The following is a 27,655-nucleotide window of genomic DNA, read 5'->3' on the forward strand; positions in this document are numbered from 1 at the left end:
CGAATCCGCTTGGACCGGGACGGGCCATCCTCCTCGATAGGCTCCTGCCCCGTGGGAGAGCCACCAGAAATGACCCCTGAATCATCGGGGTTGCTGGCCTTCAATAGGTCCGCAGCCCAGGCCAGACCCTTGGACTTGGCAAGTTCAATGATGGCCGCTAGCTGTACGTCCTGAGGAGTGCGCTGCTGTGTTTCCTCTACTTGGGACGTCATCGTGAAGAGCGAAGGGGAACCCAGGCTATCCATCCCTCGAGCTTGGGTCGCCTCAGTCTGAAAGAGAAACCGTCGTGAGCTGCAGCCTACAACAACATGAACAGGCACACCACACATCCTCAGATGTCCCTTCTGCGACGCCCAAACCCGCTCTTTTACTTCCTATCGTGGATTAGAGCTAGTGCGCCTGACGGGTCCGATCCGGCGAGTTTCCAAGAATCTGTGTTAAAATGAAGCAAGTATTAATTGCAAAGCCCCCCCTCAATTGTGCTTATTCTTATGGCCATCTTATGCCTCACGTGCTGATGGTGTACCCACTGTTCCTGCTGACCCACTTACACTCCTTTATCACTAGCAGAAGGTCCCGGTGGCTCTGTGGATCATCGGTGGGATCTGTGTAGGTACAAAGTGAGAGTAATTACTATACACACCCCACAGTAGCTGGTCCTCCGCCTTTCCCGGTGGAATGCCTCACGGGAAGACAGTCTCCCCCACCCTGAAATCACTTTGAGCGAGCCCGCTAATGTGGGATAGGTAAGCTGGCACACCCGGACGGGGGTGGGGGGGGTTCTCTGATTTGGCTGTCAAACGGAGTAAGAGCGTAACGCCGAGGACACACCTCGGTTTGCCGGATATCCCTCAGGCAGCACAGGGGGTCGACCTGCAACTTAGGGGAGGGTGGATCAGGCCTAGCCAACAGGCCACAGAACACTCCCCCCACCCAGGCCACAACGCGGCAGACCCTTCCTCTCCCCCATGCCCGGGTCCTCTTAATGTGTAGCGCGCTAAACATTTACCGTAATTACATTACACATGCAGGCACGGGGGCATTGGGTGATTTCCCCTGCATCAAAGGATGTGGACACGTCCTCGAGGCTCAAAACTCGCCGCAGGCTGACCGCATCGCAGCTGGTGGGACACTCGTGCCGTGCAAGCGTTCACCCATCCGAGCCGCGAGGGGGCCGCCGAGCAACCGGAGGATCGGGGGTGCCAGCGGCCTGGGGCACGCTCAAGACTTGTAGCTGGATCGGAACCTATACATTTTGTGTTGCATTTATATAGCGCGAACTCGACCCGAAGGTATTGGCGTGCTAATTATAGCACCGTATTCACATTATACATTCAGGCACTAGGAGATTCGGTGATTTGCCCAAGGTATTGGCGCGCTTTACATAGCACCGTATTACATTAGACATTCGGGCACAAGTGATTTAACCAAGCATCACCGGATGTGGACGAGACCCCGAGCCAACGAAGTTGGTTGGCCCGTTGAGATTCAGGGATTTTCCCAGGATCGCGGCATGTTGAACGTCCACGCCGCTGCATAAACCAGGAAGCCCACCGTAGGGGTGGACCCGCCCTACCCAATAGGCCACATCCCCTCCCAGAGGGTGACGGGGGCAAACTGGCCCCTGGAGAGCATCAGGCATGCCCCACGTCGCACGCCAACACATGCCCGCACTGCAGGCGGGTGTCGACAAAACCTTTTGAACCAGGACCACCCACACACTGCCGCTGGCGAGGCCCGGTCACAAGCGTGGCCAATCCAGGAACGGACCTATGGACTTGGGTTCCCCCACTAATCACTAACTAGACTGCGCCAACACTTCGGTGCCCCAGCCCCCATCCAGCGCAGCGTAGCTCTGGGCATGCACCCGCCACGAGGCGCTCGGCCGGAGCGCGAATCTCCACTCGAAATCGCTCCATCCCGTACTAGGATAAGACCAGGGCTGCCTGCGGCGCAACCCGGCGACCTAGCGCTTCCGCCCCGATTGGGGGGGGCGATGGTGAAGGTTGGTGGGGGGGGGGGAGAGGGCCGGCTGCCCGAAGGAAGACCCTCGCCGAGGCCCGAACCTAGACCCCGAGTCCCCGCTCGGCGGGAAGACACACACGCCCCCCCCCCACACGCAGCCTCCCAGGCCGTTGCACTGGGCATAGCTCGAAGCCCGCACCCCCCCCCCCGCCCGTGGTATTCCGTACCACAGGGCCCCATCAACCTGGTGCTGCCCAGGGACAGGGCCGGGGCGGGGGGAGGAGGCAAGTGGACTCACCGATGCAAAGCGAACGACCACTGCGACCGTGCAGGCGAGGCGGGGCTGCCAGTTGACGCGGACTATCGACGAGCTGCGACCACCAAGGCGAGACGGCAGGGACCAAGAGGCTGAAAGTTGGGCGGGGGACAGCCTAAGTACCCCTGTCTCCTCCCACTCCCCGGAAGTGGGGTCGGCCGGAAGTCTTCCCTGGATCCTGCCCCAGGGAACTAGACGGACGACTCCAGTGCCTTCCGGTGGCACTAAGGCGGCCGCCCTATTGAGGGGCTGCTGCACAATCCCCCAGGCAGCCTTGACAGAGGAACGGGCCCCGCTTTCGCCCCAGGCCTGCTCCGGTGTCATCCGCTCCACTCAGGGGGGCCGTACGCCTCCCGGTTGCAACCGAACTCAGTCCCTGTGTTTAATTACGTGGGGGGCCACCTCCGAGGGGCAGCACAACTCCTCTTGTGCGCCTCCAGCGGGCCCCACGTACTCACCAGCAGCCAGGCCTCTCGAGGCTGCCACGCCCTAGTCAATGAGGTCTAGCCTCGCTCACTCCGCTCTCACCTGCAAAGTCCCAGGACCGTGGCCGCAGCTCCACGAGCGGGATTCGCCAGGGCCCCACCCGATGTGTTCAGTGGGCCCCCCGCCTCTGGGCCCGGCGAGATGGGTCAGTCCAGGCAGTGTCTTCACCCGAGACTGGCTCTGGCGCGACCGTACGGCCCGACCACAGCTCAGGGGGAAGCCACGCTCTATCCATTGGTCTGATGAGTCGGATGCAGGCGATGACAGATCCGCGGGTGGGTGGGTGCCGTAATGGCCACAAGACCCGGCACGCCACTCCAGGAATCGGCAGCAGCTCCGGTGCTCAACCGGGCTCACAGCACCAATTAGTCTCTCCAGTGGGGCGCTTATACTCCAGCACCCACCCAGGTCAGTATGAAGGAACTAATGTGTGGGGGGGTTCTTCAGGTGGATATTGGGTGCCTTGTTGGAGCTTTAGGCCTGGTGATAGTTTTCTCTGAATTATGGTTCATGCTGAGACTTGTAGTTTCAGTTGCCGGGTATAAACATGTACCTACAATTCCCAGCATACTAACTTTAAAGCAATGAATCCTCTCGATAGTTTTGAGCAAGTCCCAAAAAAAGAGTGATAGAGATCCAGGGCTTTGCCCCCACACCCTCGCATTGGTTCTGGCTACCCAGTGGGCTAGGGGTCTAGGGATGGCTTTCAGGGTAGGTTGTACTGCCACGACCCACTGTGCCCCACAGGTCCATTCTAGGCATCGCCTGCTGCAGAGTGGGGTTGCTTTCAATATTTTTGCCAGGGCTGGCTTTGGTGCACAGCTCAGCACAGAGTATGCCTTGTGTCTGAATCTGTTCTACTGGCTTTTATCATCTCTAGTAATTTGCAAATTCTGTAGGCCACACATACCTGATCACACTCTGCATTCATTGTGATAAGCGCACAGAGGCTGGTACTTACTTTGGTTGGAGACGCAGAGTCTGGAGGAGTATGGCGGTGGCTCTCCAATAATTGCTGAGACAGTTTCTCTCTGTGCAAGGAAGTGGCTGCAGGCTCACTCAGACCTTGAGCCACCACGGGCCGGTGTAGTTCGGGTTTGCCGGCCAGTCTTAGTGATAGTAGGTAGGTAAAGCTTTATTCGATAAAAAATATCATAAAAGCACAACATACAATAATATAAAAAGGATCAAATAGGCATTGACAATAAAATAATTGATCAGTCATGGGTATATCTAAAAGAACTATGAGACAAGATAAAAACAATATGTGCAAAGTACAAGAAGCTTAAGGACCCAAAATTCATTGTGAGTGGATAGATATCAGGTAATAAAGACAGACCACGTAGGTAATTTAGCGCATATGAAGAGCGAGATTTTTCTTCCGCAGTAGCCAAGCGCAACCCAGATACTTGGCAATTCCACAGACAATAGTGAGGGACGAGGTGTCTGTTTGTAGAATGTGTAACACAATGCGGTAGTCACGACTACCCAGCATTCTGCAGATCGGCCTCAGCCACTTGGCTCTTGCTATTCTGTAATGGAGACAGGCGAATAAAAAGTGGAGAATAGTCTCTTTGGGTGCTGTACAACTCGGGCAGCCAACAGATGTAGGGGAAAGTCCCTTCCAGCTAGCAGTAACAAAGTTAAGAGGAAGGGACCCCAATCTGAAGCGCACATACAGTGATCTGTCAAGTGGAGTCTGAATAAAGTCAAGATAGGGTTCCAATTTACAAAGGGGCTTATGCTCAAAAAATGCTTCGCTCAACTTCCCCATCTTTACATTATTCAGCTCTCTTGCATTAACCCAGCTCCAATAAGCCTTCTTAAGGTCCTGTTTCGAGGGGGGTATCTGGGATTCCCAGCATTCTTCCTAGCCAATGGTTCTCAGCGTTTGTTTTACATGGGAAATCCATTTTAACCTCCTCCCAGTATCAGCTAATATAAGTTCACTGAAGCCTGCAGCATATTTGGCAAGTTCCGGTGTCCGTCGCAGTCTTGCCCAGAATAAAACAGGTCGGAGACGTGCAATGTCCTGAATGGAGTGTCTGCCTAAATCATAAAACAAGGGTTTTAGTGGAGATGAAGTGGGAACAGAAATAAGATTCCTCAGGAATTTGTTCTCGGACATGACCAGGTCGTGGATGTTTTCATAGCCCCAAATTTCTGCCCCATACATAGAGCTGGATAGTGCCTGTGCTTCATATACCACAAGGGCCGGTGCCACTGGTCGACTAGTAGAGAGATGTTGTTCTCTAATAATGGCACCAGATACCCTCTTGTGGCACAGGAGCATCTTGGTCAGGTGCGAGCTCCACTTCATCCCTTTTACAATGCGTATGCCTAAATAGTCGAAGGAGTCCACAATGTCTAGCAGTGTGCCATCCAGACTAAAGGCATATCTAAAACGTCTTGGAGGATTAATAACCATTAATTTAGTTTTCTCTGTATTTATGATGAGACCATGGGACTTGCAGAAGGAATCGAACCTATTTAAGATTTTTTGTAGGCCAGCCGGGGATTTGGAAATCAGGAGAGTGTCGTCGGCGAACAGGAGAGTAGGAACTTTTTCACCAGCCAGGACTGGAGCATCAGCTGAAACCTCTCTAAGGAGATCCACCACCCCGTTGATATATAGAGAGAACAGGGTGGGGGCTAATACACAGCCCTGGCGAACCCCCCTGTTCACCGCGACACTCCCTGTAAGCTGGCCCTGGGCACCCCATCTAACATTAGCATGGTTGTTCTCGTGGAGAAGCTTTAAAAAAGCAAGGATCTCTTGAGGGACACCTAATTGAAATAGGACCTGCCACAATCTTTGACGGGGAATTAGATCAAAAGCAGACTTTAGGTCTATAAAAGCTAAATATAAAGTGCCTTTGCCTAAAACTACCGCTTTCCAGTAGATCATAAAAAATCTAAAAACTTGATCCATAGTGCCTACCTTTTGTCTAAAACCTGCTTGAAAGTGAGATAAAACATTCCTATTCTCAATCCAAGACCTTAGTCTCATAAGGAGGACCCTGCCAACCACTTTCTGTATCACGTCAATTAGACTAATAGGTCTATAGTTGTCAGGGTCCTCCCTATTGCCCTTTTTATAAATGGGAATCACCACTGCAGCCTTCCATGACTCCGGTACTATAGAACCCTTAGCTATAGCATTCATTACAACAGAAATGAATGAAGCCCAGGGAATTGGATCGTGTAGAAGAAGATCACCTGGAAGGCCATCTGGGCCTGCCGCCTTGCCGGGCGCAATACTTTTGATAGCCAGAATGACTTCTTGGGTCCCAAAGTTAGTCTCGGCTGGAAAATTTACGGCAGGGGGCGAATAATCCTCCTCAAGGACTACAGAGACAGTCTCTCCCGCATATATAGCAGAGAAATGGTTAAAACATTGCAGATCTGTTATATGGTTTGGGATACTTGCCATTTTGGCCCGTTTGCCTCTATTTAGGAGGTCCCAAAAGACCGGGGAATTTCGATTTAATGCCGCCTCTTTTAGTTCCTGCCAGTGCATTTCCTCCCAGTTGCGTTTGGCGACTATCAGAGATCTAGAATAGTCCCGTCTCGCCCTTCTAATTAAATTACTATCTTGTTTCCTTATGGCTTTTGACAAGGTCGCTCTGTCCCTTCTACAATCTTTGGAATACCATGGGTTGGAGCCTTGCACGGGGTCCGCCTTACGGCGAGGATTCTCACCCAGAATAAAGAATTCCCCTATCTTATTGATAGTGTCATGGTAGAGAGAGGGTATGAGATGGGGATCATCCGTTTTATTGCTGGCTTCACACAGCTCGGTGTGTTTCCTGGCTAATATTTCTTTAATTGATGCGAGCTTCCCCTCGTGTTGTGAGATCCCATGCCATTTGAGGCGTCTGTTGCATCCTGTCAGCGATACTTCTTTAGTTGCCATCAAAGATGGTCGATTATTCTCATGGTGCGGGGTCAGCCAAACATCTTTGATTTGTAAGCACAGTGGATTATGGTCGCTATCTATAGTATTTTTGACGACCTTATCCACAATGTTCCCCCAGAAATAGATATCAACAAGGATATAGTCAATACGAGACGGAGTGGTTAGCCTATTGAATGTAAAGGCACCGCCCGTGTCAGATTTGGATCTACCGTTCACTGCTCGTAAATTGAACTCTTGAGTAAGGGCATTCAGTTGAATTGCCCTTTGTGACCATTTCTTAATTGGGGTAAGCTCTAGGGGCGGAATGCCCCAATTGAGATCAAACTCACTGGTCCCCATTAGATCTTCCGAAGCTAAGGGTTCAAATGTGCAGTTGAAGTCCCCACAAATGATGATGCTAGAGTGGGGATCAATAAGAGTTAGTTCGCGATCCAGGGCGGAGACTATCTGGGAGGCCTGTCCTCCCACAGTACCTCTAGCATAGATATTGAATAGTTCTAGGGTAGGACCGCCATGTGGGCCTTTTATAGTCAAATGTAGAAGATCGGGGGAGACACTATTATGGGTCTCTACCAACCAGTTGTTCTTAATATTTACCCACACAAGTAGTCCCCCCGATGGGCGGCCTTTCCCTGAGCTTGAAGCCGGTAGGTAATATGTAGTATACCCTGATCTGTGGAGAGGGATTATACTCCATGTTTCCTGGAATACACAAACGTCAAACGTACTGATGAAGTCGTGCCATTCCGCGATCAAAAGTTTTTTGGGGAGCCCAGCGATATTCCATGAAACGAAATTTAGAGATGGCATAGAATTTTTAGGAATTGTAATTACCTGAATGCAAGGGGGCATCTCGTAGGGCAGGGGGGGACAGTGAAGGAAGTGGTGGGCTCAGTGGTGGTGCGTTGATATGAAGGAACTAATGTGTGGGGGGGTTCTTCAGGTGGATATTGGGTGCCTTGTTGGTGCTTTAGGCCTGGTGATAGTTTTCTCTGAATAATGGTTCATGCTGAGACTTGTAGTTTCAGTTGCCGGGTATAAACATGTACCTACAATTCCCAGCATACTAACTTTAAAGCAATGAATCCTCTCGATAGTTTTGAGCAAGTCCCACAAAAAGAGTGATAGAGATCCAGGGCTTCGCCCCCACACCCTCACATTGGTTCTGGCTACCCAGTGGGCTAGGGGTCTAGGGATGGCTTTCAGGGTAGGTTGTACTGCCACGACCCACTGTGCCCCACAGGTCCATTCTAGGCATCGCCTGCTGCAGAGTGGGGTTGCTTTCAATATTTTTGGCAGGGCTGGCTTTGGTGCACAGCTCAGCACAGAGTATGCCTTGTGTCTGAATCTGTTCTACTGGCTTTTATTATCTCTAGTAATTTGCAAATTCTGTAGGCCACACATACTTGATCACACGCTGCATTCATTGTGATAAGCGCACAGAGGCTGGTACTTACTTTGGTTGGAGACGCAGAGTCTGGAGGAGTATGGCGGTGGCTCTCCAATAATTGCTGAGACAGTTTCTCTCTGTGCAAGGAAGTGGCTGCAGGCTCACTCAGACCTTGAGCCACCACGGGCCGGTGTAGTTCGGGTTTGCCGGCCAGTCTTAGTGATAGTAGGTAGGTAAAGCTTTATTCGATAAAAAATATCATAAAAGCACAACATACAATAATATAAAAAGGATCAAATAGGCATTGACAATAAAAGAATTGATCAGTCATGGGTATATCTAAAAGGACTATGAGACAAGATAAAAACAATATGTGCAAAGTACAAGAAGCTTAAGGACCAAAAATTCATTGTGAGTGGATAGATATCAGGTAATAAAGACAGACCACGTAGGTAATTTAGCGCATATGAAGAGCGAGATTTTTCTTCCGCAGTAGCCAAGCGCAACCCAGATACTTGGCAATTCCACAGACAATAGTGAGGGACGAGGTGTCTGTTTGTAGAATGCGTAACACAATGCGGTAGTCACGACTACCCAGCATTCTGCAGATCGGCCTCAGCCACTTGGCTCTTGCTCTTCTGTAATGGAGATAGGCGAATAAAAAGTGGGGAATAGTCTCTTTGGGTGCTGTACAACTCGGGCAGCCAACAGATGTAGGGGAAAGTCCCTTCCAGCTAGCAGTACCAAAGTTAAGAGGAAGGGACCCCAATCTGAAGCGCACATACAGTGATCTGTCAAGTGGAGTCTGAATAAAGTCAAGATAGGGTTCCAATTTACAAAGGGGCTTATGCTCAAAAAATGCTTCGCTCAACTTCCCCATCTTTACATTATTCAGCTCTCTTGCATTAACCCAGCTCCAATAAGCCTTCTTAAGGTCCTGTTTCGAGGGGGGTATCTGGGATTCCCAGCAGTCTTCATAGCCAATGGTTCTCAGCGTTTGTTTTACATGGGAAATCCATTTTAACCTCCTCCCAGTATCAGCTAATATAAGTTCACTTAAGCCTGCAGCATATTTGGCATGTTCCGGTGTCCGTCGCAGTCTTGCCCAGAATAAAACAGGTCGGAGACGTGCAATGTCCTGAATGGAGTGTCTGCCTAAATCATAAAACAAGGGTTTTAGTGGAGATGAAGTGGGAACAGAAATAAGATTCCTCATGAATTTGTTCTCGGACATGACCAGGTCGTGGATGTTTTCATAGCCCCAAATTTCTGCCCCATACATAGAGCTGGATAGTGCCTGTGCTTCATATACCACAAGGGCCGGTGCCACTGGTCGACTAGTAGAGAGATGTTGTTCTCTAATAATGGCACCAGATACCCTCTTGTGGCACAGGAGCATCTTGGTCAGGTGCGAGCTCCACTTCATCCCTTTAACAATACGTATGCCTAAATAGTCGAAGGAGTCCACAATGTCTAGCGGTGTGCCATCCAGACTAAAGGCATATCTAAAACGTCTTGGAGGATTAATAACCATTAATTTAGTTTTTTCTGTATTTATGATGAGACCATGGGAGTTGCAGAAGGAATCGAACCTATTTAAGATTTTTTGTAGGCCAGCCGGGGATTTGGAAATCAGGAGAGTGTCGTCGGCGAACAGGAGAGTAGGAACTTTTTCACCAGCCAGGACTGGAGCATCAGCTGAAACCTCTCTAAGGAGATCCACCACCCCGTTGATATATAGAGAGAACAGGGTGGGGGCTAATACACAGCCCTGGCGAACCCCCCTGTTCACCGCGACACTCCCTGTAAGCTGGCCCTGGGCACCCCATCTAACATTAGCATGGTTGTTCTCGTGGAGAAGCTTTAAAAAAGCAAGGATCTCTTGAGGGACACCTAATTGAAATAGGACCTGCCACAATCTTTGACGGGGAATTAGATCAAAAGCAGACTTTAGGTCTATAAAAGCTAAATATAAAGTGCCTTTGCCTAAAACTACCGCTTTCCAGTAGATCATAAAAAATCTAAAAACTTGATCCATAGTGCCTACCTTTTGTCTAAAACCTGCTTGAAAGTGAGATAAAACATTCCTATTCTCAATCCAAGACCTTAGTCTCATAAGGAGGACCCTGCCAACCACTTTCTGTATCACGTCAATTAGACTAATAGGTCTATAGTTGTCAGGGTCCTCCCTATTGCCCTTTTTATAAATGGGAATCACCACTGCAGCCTTCCATGACTCCGGTACTATAGAACCCTTAGCTATAGCATTCATTACAACAGAAATGAATGAAGCCCAGGGAATTGGATCGTGTAGAAGAAGATCACCTGGAAGGCCATCTGGGCCTGCCGCCTTGCCGGGCGCAATACTTTTGATAGCCAGAATGACTTCTTGGGTCCCAAAGTTAGTCTCGGCTGGAAAATTTACGGCAGGGGGCGAATAATCCTCCTCAAGGACTACAGAGACAGTCTCTCCCGCATATATAGCAGAGAAATGGTTAAAACATTGCAGATCTGTTATATGGTTTGGGATACTTGCCATTTTGGCCCGTTTGCCTCTATTTAGGAGGTCCCAAAAGACCGGGGAATTTCGATTTAATGCCGCCTCTTTTAGTTCCTGCCAGTGCATTTCCTCCCAGTTGCGTTTGGCGACTATCAGAGATCTAGAATAGTCCCGTCTCGCCCTTCTAATTAAATTACTATCTTGTTTCCTTATGGCTTTTGACAAGGTCGCTCTGTCCCTTCTACAATCTTTGGAATACCATGGGTTGGAGCCTTGCACGGGGTCCGCCTTACGGCGAGGATTCTCACCCAGAATAAAGAATTCCCCTATCTTATTGATAGTGTCATGGTAGAGAGAGGGTATGAGATGGGGATCATCCGTTTTATTGCTGGCTTCACACAGCTCGGTGTGTTTCCTGGCTAATATTTCTTTAATTGATGCGAGCTTCCCCTCGTGTTGTGAGATCCCATGCCATTTGAGGCGTCTGTTGCATCCTGTCAGCGATACTTCTTTAGTTGCCATCAAAGATGGTCGATTATTCTCATGGTGCGGGGTCAGCCAAACATCTTTGATTTGTAAGCACAGTGGATTATGGTCGCTATCTATAGTATTTTTGACGACCTTATCCACAATGTTCCCCCAGAAATAGATATCAACAAGGATATAGTCAATACGAGACGGAGTGGTTAGCCTATTGAATGTAAAGGCACCGCCCGTGTCAGATTTGGATCTACCGTTCACTGCTCGTAAATTGAACTCTTGAGTAAGGGCATTCAGTTGAATTGCCCTTTGTGACCATTTCTTAATTGGGGTAAGCTCTAGGGGCGGAATGCCCCAATTGAGATCAAACTCACTGGTCCCCATTAGATCTTCCGAAGCTAAGGGTTCAAATGTGCAGTTGAAGTCCCCACAAATGATGATGCTAGAGTGGGGATCAATAAGAGTTAGTTCGCGATCCAGGGCGGAGACTATCTGGGAGGCCTGTCCTCCCACAGTACCTCTAGCATAGATATTGAATAGTTCTAGGGTAGGACCGCCATGTGGGCCTTTTATAGTCAAATGTAGAAGATCGGGGGAGACACTATTATGGGTCTCTACCAACCAGTTGTTCTTAATATTTACCCACACAAGTAGTCCCCCCGATGGGCGGCCTTTCCCTGAGCTTGAAGCCGGTAGGTAATATGTAGTATACCCTGATCTGTGGAGAGGGATTATACTCCATGTTTCCTGGAATACACAAACGTCAAACGTACTGATGAAGTCGTGCCATTCCGCGATCAAAAGTTTTTTGGGGAGCCCAGCGATATTCCATGAAACGAAATTTAGAGATGGCATAGAATTTTTAGGAATTGTAATTACCTGAATGCAAGGGGGCATCTCGTAGGGCAGGGGGGGACAGTGAAGGAAGTGGTGGGCTCAGTGGTGGTGCGTTGATATGAAGGAACTAATGTGTGGGGGGGTTCTTCAGGTGGATATTGGGTGCCTTGTTGGTGCTTTAGGCCTGGTGATAGTTTTCTCTGAATAATGGTTCATGCTGAGACTTGTAGTTTCAGTTGCCGGGTATAAACATGTACCTACAATTCCCAGCATACTAACTTTAAAGCAATGAATCCTCTCGATAGTTTTGAGCAAGTCCCACAAAAAGAGTGATAGAGATCCAGGGCTTCGCCCCCACACCCTCACATTGGTTCTGGCTACCCAGTGGGCTAGGGGTCTAGGGATGGCTTTCAGGGTAGGTTGTACTGCCACGACCCACTGTGCCCCACAGGTCCATTCTAGGCATCGCCTGCTGCAGAGTGGGGTTGCTTTCAATATTTTTGGCAGGGCTGGCTTTGGTGCACAGCTCAGCACAGAGTATGCCTTGTGTCTGAATCTGTTCTACTGGCTTTTATTATCTCTAGTAATTTGCAAATTCTGTAGGCCACACATACTTGATCACACGCTGCATTCATTGTGATAAGCGCACAGAGGCTGGTACTTACTTTGGTTGGAGACGCAGAGTCTGGAGGAGTATGGCGGTGGCTCTCCAATAATTGCTGAGACAGTTTCTCTCTGTGCAAGGAAGTGGCTGCAGGCTCACTCAGACCTTGAGCCACCACGGGCCGGTGTAGTTCGGGTTTGCCGGCCAGTCTTAGTGATAGTAGGTAGGTAAAGCTTTATTCGATAAAAAATATCATAAAAGCACAACATACAATAATATAAAAAGGATCAAATAGGCATTGACAATAAAAGAATTGATCAGTCATGGGTATATCTAAAAGGACTATGAGACAAGATAAAAACAATATGTGCAAAGTACAAGAAGCTTAAGGACCAAAAATTCATTGTGAGTGGATAGATATCAGGTAATAAAGACAGACCACGTAGGTAATTTAGCGCATATGAAGAGCGAGATTTTTCTTCCGCAGTAGCCAAGCGCAACCCAGATACTTGGCAATTCCACAGACAATAGTGAGGGACGAGGTGTCTGTTTGTAGAATGCGTAACACAATGCGGTAGTCACGACTACCCAGCATTCTGCAGATCGGCCTCAGCCACTTGGCTCTTGCTCTTCTGTAATGGAGATAGGCGAATAAAAAGTGGGGAATAGTCTCTTTGGGTGCTGTACAACTCGGGCAGCCAACAGATGTAGGGGAAAGTCCCTTCCAGCTAGCAGTACCAAAGTTAAGAGGAAGGGACCCCAATCTGAAGCGCACATACAGTGATCTGTCAAGTGGAGTCTGAATAAAGTCAAGATAGGGTTCCAATTTACAAAGGGGCTTATGCTCAAAAAATGCTTCGCTCAACTTCCCCATCTTTACATTATTCAGCTCTCTTGCATTAACCCAGCTCCAATAAGCCTTCTTAAGGTCCTGTTTCGAGGGGGGTATCTGGGATTCCCAGCAGTCTTCATAGCCAATGGTTCTCAGCGTTTGTTTTACATGGGAAATCCATTTTAACCTCCTCCCAGTATCAGCTAATATAAGTTCACTTAAGCCTGCAGCATATTTGGCATGTTCCGGTGTCCGTCGCAGTCTTGCCCAGAATAAAACAGGTCGGAGACGTGCAATGTCCTGAATGGAGTGTCTGCCTAAATCATAAAACAAGGGTTTTAGTGGAGATGAAGTGGGAACAGAAATAAGATTCCTCATGAATTTGTTCTCGGACATGACCAGGTCGTGGATGTTTTCATAGCCCCAAATTTCTGCCCCATACATAGAGCTGGATAGTGCCTGTGCTTCATATACCACAAGGGCCGGTGCCACTGGTCGACTAGTAGAGAGATGTTGTTCTCTAATAATGGCACCAGATACCCTCTTGTGGCACAGGAGCATCTTGGTCAGGTGCGAGCTCCACTTCATCCCTTTAACAATACGTATGCCTAAATAGTCGAAGGAGTCCACAATGTCTAGCGGTGTGCCATCCAGACTAAAGGCATATCTAAAACGTCTTGGAGGATTAATAACCATTAATTTAGTTTTCTCTGTATTTATGATGAGACCATGGGAGTTGCAGAAGGAATCGAACCTATTTAAGATTTTTTGTAGGCCAGCCGGGGATTTGGAAATCAGGAGAGTGTCGTCGGCGAACAGGAGAGTAGGAACTTTTTCACCAGCCAGGACTGGAGCATCAGCTGAAACCTCTCTAAGGAGATCCACCACCCCGTTGATATATAGAGAGAACAGGGTGGGGGCTAATACACAGCCCTGGCGAACCCCCCTGTTCACCGCGACACTCCCTGTAAGCTGGCCCTGGGCACCCCATCTAACATTAGCATGGTTGTTCTCGTGGAGAAGCTTTAAAAAAGCAAGGATCTCTTGAGGGACACCTAATTGAAATAGGACCTGCCACAATCTTTGACGGGGAATTAGATCAAAAGCAGACTTTAGGTCTATAAAAGCTAAATATAAAGTGCCTTTGCCTAAAACTACCGCTTTCCAGTAGATCATAAAAAATCTAAAACCTTGATCCATAGTGCCTACCTTTTGTCTAAAACCTGCTTGAAAGTGAGATAAAACATTCCTATTCTCAATCCAAGACCTTAGTCTCATAAGGAGGACCCTGCCAACCACTTTCTGTATCACGTCAATTAGACTAATAGGTCTATAGTTGTCAGGGTCCTCCCTATTGCCCTTTTTATAAATCGGAATCACCACTGCAGCCTTCCATGACTCCGGTACTATAGAACCCTTAGCTATAGCATTCATTACAACAGAAATGAATGAAGCCCAGGGAATTGGATCGTGTAGAAGAAGATCACCTGGAAGGCCATCTGGGCCTGCCGCCTTGCCGGGCGCAATACTTTTGATAGCCAGAATGACTTCTTGGGTCCCAAAGTTAGTCTCGGCTGGAAAATTTACGGCAGGGGGTGAATAATCCTCCTCAAGGACTACAGAGACAGTCTCTCCCGCATATATAGCAGAGAAATGGTTAAAACATTGCAGATCTGTTATATGGTTTGGGATACTTGCCATTTTGGCCCGTTTGCCTCTATTTAGGAGGTCCCAAAAGACCGGGGAATTTCGATTTAATGCCGCCTCTTTTAGTTCCTGCCAGTGCATTTCCTCCCAGTTGCGTTTGGCGACTATCAGAGATCTAGAATAGTCCCGTCTCGCCCTTCTAATTAAATTACTATCTTGTTTCCTTATGGCTTTTGACAAGGTCGCTCTGTCCCTTCTACAATCTTTGGAATACCATGGGTTGGAGCCTTGCACGGGGTCCGCCTTACGGCGAGGATTCTCACCCAGAATAAAGAATTCCCCTATCTTATTGATAGTGTCATGGTAGAGAGAGGGTATGAGATGGGGATCATCCGTTTTATTGCTGGCTTCACACAGCTCGGTGTGTTTCCTGGCTAATATTTCTTTAATTGATGCGAGCTTCCCCTCGTGTTGTGAGATCCCATGCCATTTGAGGCGTCTGTTGCATCCTGTCAGCGATACTTCTTTAGTTGCCATCAAAGATGGTCGATTATTCTCATGGTGCGGGGTCAGCCAAACATCTTTGATTTGTAAGCACAGTGGATTATGGTCGCTATCTATAGTATTTTTGACGACCATATCCATAATGTTCCCCCAGAAATAGATATCAACAAGGATATAGTCAATACGAGACGGAGTGGTTAGCCTATTGAATGTAAAGGCACCGCCCGTGTCAGATTTGGATCTACCGTTCACTGCTCGTAAATTGAACTCTTGAGTAAGGGCATTCAGTTGAATTGCCCTTTGTGACCATTTCTTAATTGGGGTAAGCTCTAGGGGCGGAATGCCCCAATTGAGATCAAACTCACTGGTCCCCATTAGATCTTCCGAAGCTAAGGGTTCAAATGTGCAGTTGAAGTCCCCACAAATGATGATGCTAGAGTGGGGATCAATAAGAGTTAGTTCGCGATCCAGGGCGGAGACTATCTGGGAGGCCTGTCCTCCCACAGTACCTCTAGCATAGATATTGAATAGTTCTAGGGTAGGACCGCCATGTGGGCCTTTTATAGTCAAATGTAGAAGATCGGGGGAGACACTATTATGGGTCTCTACCAACCAGTTGTTCTTAATATTTACCCACACAAGTAGTCCCCCCGATGGGCGGCCTTTCCCTGAGCTTGAAGCCGGTAGGTAATATGTAGTATACCCTGATTTGTGGAGAGGGATTATACTCCATGTTTCCTGGAATACACAAACGTCAAACGTACTGATGAAGTCGTGCCATTCCGGGATCAAACGTTTTTTGGGGAGCCCAGCGATATTCCATGAAACGAAATTTAGAGATGGCATAGAATTTTTAGGAATTGTAATTACCTGAATGCAAGGGGGCATCTCGTAGGGCAGGGGGGACAGTGAAGGAAGTGGTGGGCTCAGTGGTGGTGCGTTGATATGAAGGAACTAATGTGTGGGGGGGTTCTTCAGGTGGATATTGGGTGCCTTGTTGGTGCTTTAGGCCTGGTGATAGTTTTCTCTGAATAATGGTTCATGCTGAGACTTGTAGTCTCAGTTGCCGGGTATAAACATGTACCTACAATTCCCAGCATACTAACTTTAAAGCAATGAATCCTCTCGATAGTTTTGAGCAAGTCCCAAAAAAAGAGTGATAGAGATCCAGGGCTTCGCCCCCACACCCTCGCATTGGTTCTGGCTACCCAGTGGGCTAGGGGTCTAGGGATGGCTTTCAGGGTAGGTTGTACTGCCACGACCCACTGTGCCCCACAGGTCCATTCTAGGCATCGCCTGCTGCAGAGTGGGGTTGCTTTCAATATTTTTGCCAGGGCTGGCTTTGGTGCACAGCTCAGCACAGAGTATGCCTTGTGTCTGAATCTGTTCTACTGGCTTTTATCATCTCTAGTAATTTGCAAATTCTGTAGGCTACACATACCTGATCACACGCTGCATTCATTGTGATAAGCGCACAGAGGCTGGTACTTACTTTGGTTGGAGACGCAGAGTCTGGAGGAGTATGGCGGTGGCTCTCCAATAATTGCTGAGACAGTTTCTCTCTGTGCAAGGAAGTGGCTGCAGGCTCACTCAGACCTTGAGCCACCACGGGCCGGTGTAGTTCGGGCTTGCCGGCCAGGCTTAGTGATAGTCGATCCAGGCTGGTTATCCAGTGCATAGCTGCCAAGGTTTCAGATTGCTTTGTGTGACATTTTCATAATTTCAGCGTAATTACGGGTGACATTTCAACCACTATGAGTGACACTTTCTCGCGAGCAAAATCAAGCAGTGAAGATGAGGGAAACATATCACTATTAGAAGTTACACCCATCTGAGCAACAAGAAACTCTAATATCTTAAAACTGCTGCAAAGCACCAGAAATGGAAGGGCAGTAATCGGAGACAAACTGCGTGACTGCACTCCTCAGCAACAGAGGGAAGGCAGGTACTGCAGCTGCTTAGAACTGCTAAGCCTTTTGTGTGTTAAATGAAAAGGATGCCATCTTATTTATAAGTTTTATATAGCGCTTGCTAGACCCGAAGGTATCAGAGCGCTTTACATAAAAAAGAAATACCATAATGTTACTTTGCAGAGAATCCATAAAATGAGAAATAGAATAACGTAGCTCTGTGTATGATGCTAGACCCTTAGATTCAAGAGCAAGTATAAGTAGAGATAATAAGAATCATTAGGCAAAAAAGGTGTGTTTACAGTATGCAGACTTATTTAGAACAGCATAAATTAAAGGAGTGAATGACATATTATACAGCTGAAACAATCAAATAATCAACTATCGCAAACGGTCAAGTCATGGAGAGAGTGAGCTATTGGAGCCTAGTTCAGCTGGCATGTGTGGTAAGGTATTTGTTGAGGAGAATGAGTTTCAGGTTCCTTTTGAAGAAGGAGGGATTGCATCCGAGGTCTCTAAGGAGTGCGTTCCATATCCTGTTTGCATTTCCAGAAAAAGAGCGAGTCTGTGTGGTTTTCCTTTTCAATTTCAGAGGGATGAGAAGAAGTGAGTTGGAGCTTCTCAGAGTTCTGTTTCTTCCTGCTTTCGTAAGTTTATTGTCTAGATAGTTGGGGGTATGTGTGTGAAGGGCTTTGTGTATGATGCAGGTAGTCTTGTAAATACATATATCTTCAATGGGAAGCCAGTTGTGAAACTTGAGGGCTGATGTGATGTGTTCAAACCATTTAACACCACTTATGAGCCAGGCCGCCATGTTTAGAACTGGCCTTAGGGGGGCTAGGTGAATTTTCGGTGTCCTTGTGAAGTAGACATTCCCATAGTCCAGTTTAGAGAGGACTTGAGATTGGACTACTGTCTTGAAGTCATCGGGGTAATGAAAGGTTTAATTTTCTTGAGGTGTTTTAGCGAGTAAAGTGCTCTTTTGGCTGAGGTTTTTATGTGATCCTTCAATGACACGTTCTTATTCAAGGGGATGTCTAAGGACATTACTGAGTTGGACAGGGTGAGGGAGCAATTTAGGGCATCCAGGTTCTTGAGCCAGTCTTGGATTGGTAGGTGATTACTTTTAGGGGAGAACATCATTAATTCAGTTTTGTTTAGATTCAACTTTAAGTGGTTTGAATGAAACCAAGATTGTATCTTGGTTAGTGTGGCATTGAGGTGTAGAATGTCACTGGGTGATTTATTTTATTTTGTAGTAGAGTTGCGTGTCATCAGCTTATAGGTGATATTTAACCCCTGCTTGCTTCAGGATGATTGTAAGGGGTTCCATGAAGAGATTGAAGAGGGAAGCGGAGAGAATTGAGCCTTGGTGTACACCAAGAGTAACCTGTGTGGGTTTGGGGAGGCAGGAGTTGATTTTAATTTGATCAGTGTTGAAGGTAAGATTTGAACCATTTTAGTACTGTGCCATTAATACCAGAGTGGATCTTAAGTGTCCCAAGTAAAGCTGAGTCAGTAACCGTGCCAAGAGCCGTTGATAAGTCACGAAGGATGAGAAAACATGCTTCACCTTCATCTAAGGCTCTGTGGATGTCATCTGAGATATAGAGCATGGCCGTTTCTGTGCTACAGCCTTGTCTGAATCCTGATTGGAAAGTATCATGGAGGTTGTAATCACCTATATGTTGCTCAAGTTGTTGAAGAATACAGTTCTGCAAAGTTTTGGCCAGGAACGGTAGGTTGGAGATAGGTCTGAGGCGGTTTAGATCATTAGGGTTTGCCCCTGGTTTTTTGAGTATTGGTGTGATTTGACCTAGTTGGAGGGAGTCAGGTACACAGCCTGAGGTGAGAGATGAGTTGATGATTTTTGTCCCAAACAAAGCAATGATTTGGTTGAGGTTTTGTACTATTGTGGACGGGAGGAGATACGTAGTGTGGGAAGTAGCCTTTACGCTCGCAATTATATTGAAGACTTCTTTTTCTGTCATGAGTTTGAAGTCAGATCAATTTGCATTGTTTTTCAGTTGGGTGAGATCATGGTTGTCCTTAATATAATTTAGGTTCATGTGATCATTAGTAAACATAGTGGGGCAGGTTAGGAGTGATGGCGGAATTGTGACTTGGATGAAGGATTGATACATTTTTGCGACTTTATCAGTGAAGAAGCTGGCAATTTCTTTGCAGCGTTCATTGGTTGCTGTTATTTCGGTAAGGGATGTGAGGGTGTTTTTTCTTTTAACAATGTGGAAGAGCTCCCTGGGTCTCTTCTTAGCATGGTCAAGTTGGTTGCGAAAAAAAGAGGCTTTTTCCCTAAAAAATTGTGCTTCTTATTTGACAGCTGTGCAGTTCTAGGTAGAGCTAGGTGCACTGTCGAGGGGTTCTGTCTCCATGCCCGTTCCACATGTCTAAGTTGTCTCTCTTTGTTAAGGTCAGTGTTGAACCAAGATTTTGATTTGATAGATCTCGATTGTTTTAGTTTGAGTGGAGCCACTTGATTTAGAACATCTGTCATTGCTGTGTTAAAGTGTGTAGTGAGGTCATCAAAGGTGTGAATGGGAGGATGACGCTGTAGTTGGGCACAAATCCTGGATTCCAGTTCAGTTAATGGGACTTGTTTGATGTTCTTGATCCAGTGCTTAGGTTTATCAGTTAGGACTGGTTGGGATCTGACTTGCGTATCGATATTAAACAATATGAAGTGGTGGTCGGACCAGTCAATGTATGAGATCGATCTAAGTGGGACCAGCTCATTTTTGGTGATAATCGCAGAGTGGATCCTTTAATGTGTGTTGGTTGACTGCAGATTTGTTCAAGGTAGTTTATTTCAAGAAGGTCAGTGAGGTTCTGGACTGTGGTGTCTTCTGGGTTGTTCCAGTGAATATTGAAGTCGCCCAGGAACATATTCCTTCCTGTGCGCTGGGGAGAATCATGTAACACGGTCAATTAACTTTTCTGCAAAGAGGGCGCGATCACCTGGAGGGTGGTAGATGGTGTGTTGTGTTTGATAGGAGAGGAGCCTTTGACTGTAAGTTCCACTCCGAGGTACTCAAAAGTCGAGTATTCTGCGTTTTTTATATGGAAAACTGTATTTCTTCTTTGTGACTGATAGCTAGTCCACCATCTGTTCTTATAGGTCTGTCATGCCTAATGATGATGTGTCTTGATGGGGTAAGCAAGTCTAGAATGGGGGTAGAGTGGTCATTAAGCCAGAATTCAGTAAGGAAGGCGATATCTACTTCTTCACTGAGTATAGCTTCAGTGATATCTGTAGCGTGTTGACCTGCTGCTCTACAGTTGAGGAGCATGCATGATAAAGGGCAGGGATTATCATTAAGAGAATTTAATGTTCAAATGGTAGTGTATTGAGCAGGTGGTCTAGGTGAGTGAATAGTTCTAGAGATTATATTTGTGCCCACTATTACTGGGATTGTGGAGGGAGGCTTATGAACCATATTCTGGTTCATTGAGAGGTAAGAATCGCTAATAGCATCAGCTTCCAGTGCTGATATGGAGCAGAGAGCTCGGTGGGGTCTGTGTGACTGACCACCTAAGGGAGAAGAGGGTCAGGGGATGCGTTTAAGGACTGTGGGAGAATCTGTGTGGGGAGACGATTTGTAACTACCTGGAGTGTGTGAGTGGGGTAACTTGACCTGGCTAAAGAGGTCTTGTCTTAGATGCATGATGTCAATGGCAAGAGTGTCGAGTTAGTCATTGATGCTTCCAGCCTTAAGAGTAGGAGGGAACATTGCAGGTCCTGGGTATAAGGAAGGAGAGTACACTATGCTATGTCATGTATGGTGGTAAGTGTCATTGTGACTAGATGGTTTGAGCGATGCAGAGTAGGGTCTGCATTGGAAGGGAAGGTGGTTTGAACAAGCAGAGTCGGGTCTGCACTGGTCGGAAGGGGTGCATCTTCAGAGAGTTCAGTAACAGACTGTCTGCAGTTTGGGCTCGCTGTGTCAAGTTTGGGGTCAGCCTGTTTGCTGGTCAGGGTGAAAGCAATTGAAGTTATTCTCAGAGTATTTGTCAGCAGAGTGTCATAATGGGAGTAATGCGATTGTTATGAGTGACGGAGGATGTCACCGAGTTGCAAGGAGAGTCAGTGGGGGAAGGGAGCTCGGGACAGTTCTGGTTGTTGGCCTGGTGTGAGGGGGATAGAGGAGTTTGGGTCACATGGCCCTGTTTAGTTAATGAGGTGAAGAGTGATGGGAAGTGTTGATCAAAGATGGTGAGGTAGCTTGTATGAGAATGTTCCGTCTCCTAAGGATAGAAATAGTGATTTCCCCTCTAAAGGTAGGGAAGGGGGACGTGGAGACTTTTGCTCCATAAGGGAATTTGATAGACTAACATGGAGGTGGAGTAGGAAGATGTTTTCCTACTTTGTAGGGCATATGGTATAGAAGCAAAGGCGTTTTTTTACATGCTGTTTACACGTGAGGAAGAGAAATTGACTTTGGAAATATGTACTGTTGTATTTGACTAGTTTTTAATACATGATACTGCTATACATTTTTAACAGTCTTCAATATTTTCTCTTTGTATTGTAATGTGCATTTTTATTGTTGTTTTTGCAGCCGAAGAAGTATAATTTGAAATTTTGGAGCATCTCATCAGATATAAAGATGCAGCAGTGTTTATGTGTTTGTGTGTGTTCATTCCACTGTTAGCACCAGGTTTCAATTGATCTGTTGTAGCAGAGCTTTAGTGCTATCTATTTTTCTTGCAAGATACCGGTTTAATTGAATGTTTCATTCTTTTGTATTTTAGCTGGAGTTCTGCTAATCAATACATGACACTAAATCAGCTGGAATACAAGTTAAAAGCCAAGGTAAGTTTTGAATCTCATCCCAAACAATCTTTTTTTATGATATCAGCTTCCTGTTGTGAAACCAGTCCATATTCTACTTGTGATGCCTCTGAAGATCCAGCTGTTGGGACGGATGTGCTAAGAAACGGTACAAGATAGAACAAGTTATTGGACACATGGTCACTGTTGGTTCTGCTGCAGTGATAGTGATGAACCAGAGAAAATGAACATTTATAAACGTTTTCTTGTATGGTGAACATAGATTTTTTATGAGAACCCTCTTAGTCTGGCTTTAAGCAACGCACTACAGAAATTAAAGAAATGGGGCCAGATTGCAAAGGCATTTCTAGGTATTTGGAGTACTGCCCACAATGCCTTTGTCATGGCATGAGATGGATAACTCCCTATTAAAAACAAGCATTTGCAATGCAATCTGTCTCGCCTTCGGGACCTCATATGTATTTAGCTATGCAGCACATTAGCCTGTGTGCTGAAACATATACTGTTCTTTAACATGGATGGAAAGTAAGCACCAAACTGCGTGGCACGCCAGGTATGGGAACACATGGAGAGAAATATTGCCTTTCAGCGGAAATAGTATAGTCCAAAGCTTTGTTTTTAATAGAAAATCAGGGCGGTCGGTGGTCATATCACTGAAAATACAAGATTTGAAAAACATATTATTGTCTATGGGTGCTCGTGGAAGACAGTTTCTATGGACTGGAATCTAGAGAATGCTAAAGTGATTCTGGTATTTTTCTGACCTCTACTGGTCATTTTCTTTCAACAAAGTTAAATAGAGGCAGTTGCCAGAAAAATTACAAAAAAAAGTCCCTCAGCAGAAAGCAATTCTGCTATTTTACTGACCTCTACTGGTCGTTTTCTATCAAGACACTTAAATAGAGGCAGTTGAACAGAAAAAAAAGTCCCCAAGCGGAAGCAGACAAGTCCTAGGGCTGATCTCCAGAGCCCGCAAAGTACATACACATATAAGTATATATTAAAGTATATACAAGAGTTCTCAAATGCTCGACCTAAAAAGGAGTGGTGCATGATACATTGCACCTTAAATGAGCTACAAACGTATATAGGCAACCAGAGGAGAGGTTTAAAATCGAACAGACAGGCACCATTGCAATAGTCCAATCTACGTCAGATCAATGTCATGACCACAGAACATTCACCATCTTCAGAAAGATATGGGAAGATTGGGCAAAGTTTCCTCATAAAGAAGGGATAACAAAAGCACTGCTGCAAAACCGGCCCTGTGTACCAAAAACGGCCCCCACTGGTTCAAAACCGGCTCCCAACCTTCCGGCCTACCGAGAAAAATGCCGGTGCCCACTACGGCCAGTCCGGCCCTGTCTCTGAATAATGCCATATTAACACTAGTTCAACTTCTATCTGATACTCTATGCCAGCCCTCCATAACATGCTGAGTTACTTCAAGTGATAATGCACCCTGCATTCAAACAACTCACTCCTCATTCTCACCCTTCACTTTCACTTTCACACTAACCCTGCACTCAAAGCAATCACAATACACTCACACTGATCACCATGCACTCACAGTGACCACACTGCACTTATGCCACTCGCCATGAACTCACACATTTCTCCCTCCACTTACCCTGCGGTCACATGAGCACACCGCTCACTCTCCACTCACAGTTTTCACTCTACACCCACAATGAACTTGCGCTGTTCACTCTGTACCTCACCCCGCAGTCACACAGGCACACTACTCACCCTGCACTCATGTGACACTTCACTCACCTGTCCCCCTCACTGCTCAATCTGCAATTTCACTCAAACAAGCCCATCGCTAACCATACATTCATTCTTCCCACTCTTCACTTACATTTGCACCCAAATTCATATGGTCACCTCACTCACCCTGCAGTCACTCCTCTTGCCCTACTCTCACTCTGTCGCATCACTCACCATGCACTCACTTAATGTGCCTGCTACAAAGAACGTATACCATGCAGATCACATAACTGAGTGTGAGTAAACTACGAGTAGTCCTATAAAAGTATTTAACGTTTGTCAGATAGGGGCCATGGAGATATGAGGTGCATTATTGGCGAGTGTTAGTGAGGGAATTCATGGAGAAGGAGCAAATGGGGAAGGGGCGCCAAAAGAGACTGTTGCACCCTGCACGACGGGTGCTAGGGCCACCCCTGGCTGGGAGTCTTAGACCACCCCCCGAAGTTCGGGTCTAGTTGCACCCCTGCTGAGGGCATTATAGGCAAAGGTTGCTCATTGCTGACCCGTGCAGGCATTCTTATGCAGAGTTGATACTGTTCTTTGTTCCACCAGGGCTGCTTTGACATGGTTGGTTTTCCACAGCCTGCTACTAATCTGGCAACCGTGGTCATCCTGCCTGTGCCGTCACCACACCGCTGCCTCGACGCCTCACCCATGAAGCTGAGCGTCATGGAGAGGTATAGTCAGATCTCAGAGGAAAGCTATTAACGGCAACTTAAATAAAGTTTGTGGCGCGCCGCCTTACCCTTCGGACCCGCGGAAGGATCATGGCTACAGCTACAATCGTGACATTTCCACTAACATCCGGGGCGGAGTGGTCAGGAGACAAGGGGTGGGGGACAGCCGGCAGAGCAGGGCTTCGGCCCGGCCTTTCTTCCACACCACTTCCCTGGGCCGGTCTCAAGGTTCCGCCATAAACGCAACAGGGAGATGGTGCCGGCTGTGTGTTCGCTGCTTCCCTTTTCTGCCATTTTGCATCTTTTCTGCTCCTCTATGAAGGCAGAAGCGGCCTAGTTGAAGTTTGTAAACAAAACCCTCTTGCCTAGGCCTTACACCACTTTCACTCGAAGAGAAGAGGAGGGGACAGAGAGGTGTAGGGAGGGTAGGAGGAGGGGACAGGGGAGAGGAGGAGAGATGAGCGCGGAAGATGAGGGGGTGCAGGACAGATGAAGAGTACGTCAGGTGGGGAGGGTGTAGGAAGGGGAAGAGAAAAGCTAGATGAGTGGGTGCGAGGAAAAACAAGCATTTGCTATGCAATAGGACTCGCATTTACGCGAGACCTATTGCATCGGAAACGGGAGTGCGGTGTGGTACTGAAAATTTCCCACCATGCCGATTTTGGTATCAGCGAACCGCAAATGACTAATGCGGTATGTATGAGTGTTTTCGTCACGTTTCACCGATGAATTCACTGTGTATACGATACAACATATCGAACCCTCGAGTTCCATATTAGAACGGTAACCATGCTGTTGTTGCCCTCACATAGGCAGAGAAATAAGGCCATGCTTAGGCCTAAAGGACACGCACACCTTCTGTGCCTTCTTGGTGACCTGTGCAAACCTGACTCCACGGCCCGGGGTCAGTCCTGTTCGGCCGGTTCCTTTTACTGCGGCCAAATGGGATTAGCACCAGGGCTTGACACACCATAAAGTCGTTCTTCCCACACGAACCCTGACTAATCTCTTTCACACCTGACTCTGTTTCCTACTTTATGGCTTGTTTTACGAGTAGGAGGTGTCCGTTTTATTGGGGTCTGCTGATATCTGATGAGGGTTCTGAGCCTCGCTGAGTAAATAATTATGTGCTGACCGAGCTGAAATGTGGGATTATCATCATGACTGTGCTATTTCTTTGAAGCGAAAATATGTGAACGACCACTTGTAAAATAGGGGCGGTGTTGCCCAGAGCGTAATATTTTGTATATAAGAAAAGACTGGTTTTTGGTTGGGAGCAGTCTCCTGAGAACATACATCGTGGTGTACTTCTCGGATACCTGTGATTGGTCTGCAGCCAATAAATACGATCTTTGACTTCACCTAGAAGACTCTGTGTTTCTGTGGTCTGAAACAGGAAGAACTCGAAGTCTTTGGGTGTGTCCCCTGGCACCGCTGGGTTGGTTCTGAAAAACCCAGTACTTCAGTTGGCGCCCAACTCGGGACGATTTCAGCAGTACCGGTCCAAGCCAGAGGTTCGTAAGGAGCTTCGTGTGAAAATTCTGGAGGAAGGACGCCACTTAATCGACCCCTGCATGTCGACGTGGTCCGAAAGTCTTTACTGCGAGGTTCTCCGCGTCCCGACGGCTACAAAGGACTGCTGCCCTGACTATCGCCCTGTTTTAGACCCTTGATGATTTGGTAGAGCGAAACGATTTAACGAGTTTTCTGGTGACGTCATCGATACCTCAGTTAAGTATAAGTGGAGCGTCTCCCAGTTCTTAGTTTGGTTCTTAGTTTGGTATCCCTTTGGGATCGCTTTGATTTGGAACTTGCAAGTGCCAAAGCCGAAGGACTCGTGTATTCACGGGACTATCGTATTCGATAATCCTTTGAAGTTTGAAACTAGACTAGTGAGCGACGATGCCTGGTTCTAGTATATTTGGAAATTTGTTTTGTTTGGGTTGTAATAGGGACTCCCGATTAGAGGATTCGTGTCCGGTTCCTCCAATTGGAACTCCAACGTATGAGCTTTATGTGAAACATGGCGTGGGCCCCATTGCGTATAATGAAGTATGGATCCGATACACCAGGAAGGATGGTGTTTTAAAATGGCCCCAACATGGTAGTTTCGACACAGAAATCCTAGATAACTTAAAAGTTAAATTATTTAAAAAGAATGCCCGGCCGGCGATGTTTGATTCTTTCCGCCTATGGCGAAAGGAAGCCAAACAGAAAGAAATCAAATTAGCCAAGAAAAATAAAAGAGAGAAAGGTGTGTCGATAATGCAAGCAGCCTTGCAGTTTAAAGACAATGAAGAAGAACAGATGAATGAGCAGCTGCACAGGCAACGTAAACTAGTGATTGATAAATGCTACCCAGTTTTGCCGCCCCTTCAGCAAGATGCGTCAAAAGAAAAGGAGAAAGATCCCCTAATGTCACATTTGCTGAGTTCACCACCCCCGTATGCGCAGAGTGCTACAGCACCTCCGCAACCCTTAAATGTAAAGCCTCTAGTTAATTTGCCGCAAGCCTTCCCGCAGCCGCCAGCTCCCCCTCATCCGGCTCCTATGCCTACGGCGCAGCCCTCTCAAGGGCCGCCGGTTTCGCTGCCTATCTCTTCTGCGCTTCCTGCGACTTTACCTAGTACATCAGCTGCCTCCCTCGGCGCTCTTCCCGATACGACCCCTGTACCTGTATCTGCACCCGTTTTTCTTCCCTCTGTCTTTCCCCCTGTTCTTGCCTCAACTTCTCCTTCTGCACGACAACGAATAGCTAGTGCGGTCACTAGTTTTATGTCGCCTCTCTTCGGGTCATCTAGTACGACCCCTGGTTCACAACGTATGCAGTTGCGTAGTCAGCTGCCAGGTTCTGAAGAGAAAGAAGTATTAGACCGCATGGCACATAAATGGATTGTTTTTCCTTCAAGATATGATGTGGAATCTGTTGTAAATGTTTTTCATCAATGGGAAGCACCAAAACAGAGATACGTTTTCGAGAAAATGTGTGAATTTCTCTGTGAGGAATT

General features: G+C 47.1%; 1 protein-coding gene across 1 annotated transcript in view; it reads left to right on the forward strand.

Annotated features, from left to right (window-relative positions):
- EFCAB6 (EF-hand calcium binding domain 6) overlaps positions 1 to 27,655 on the forward strand; it is an 879,195-nt gene that overhangs the window by 178,068 nt on the left and 673,472 nt on the right. The window contains exon 5 of the mRNA XM_085652469.1: positions 22,161 to 22,221. Coding sequence (XP_085508595.1) covers positions 22,161 to 22,221 — 61 coding nt within the window. The remainder of the gene's footprint in view (positions 1 to 22,160; positions 22,222 to 27,655) is intronic.

Source organism: Triturus cristatus, chromosome 4_1, assembly GCF_964204655.1.
Source record: "Triturus cristatus chromosome 4_1, aTriCri1.1, whole genome shotgun sequence".
In the NCBI taxonomy this organism is placed as follows: Eukaryota; Metazoa; Chordata; class Amphibia; order Caudata; family Salamandridae; genus Triturus; species Triturus cristatus.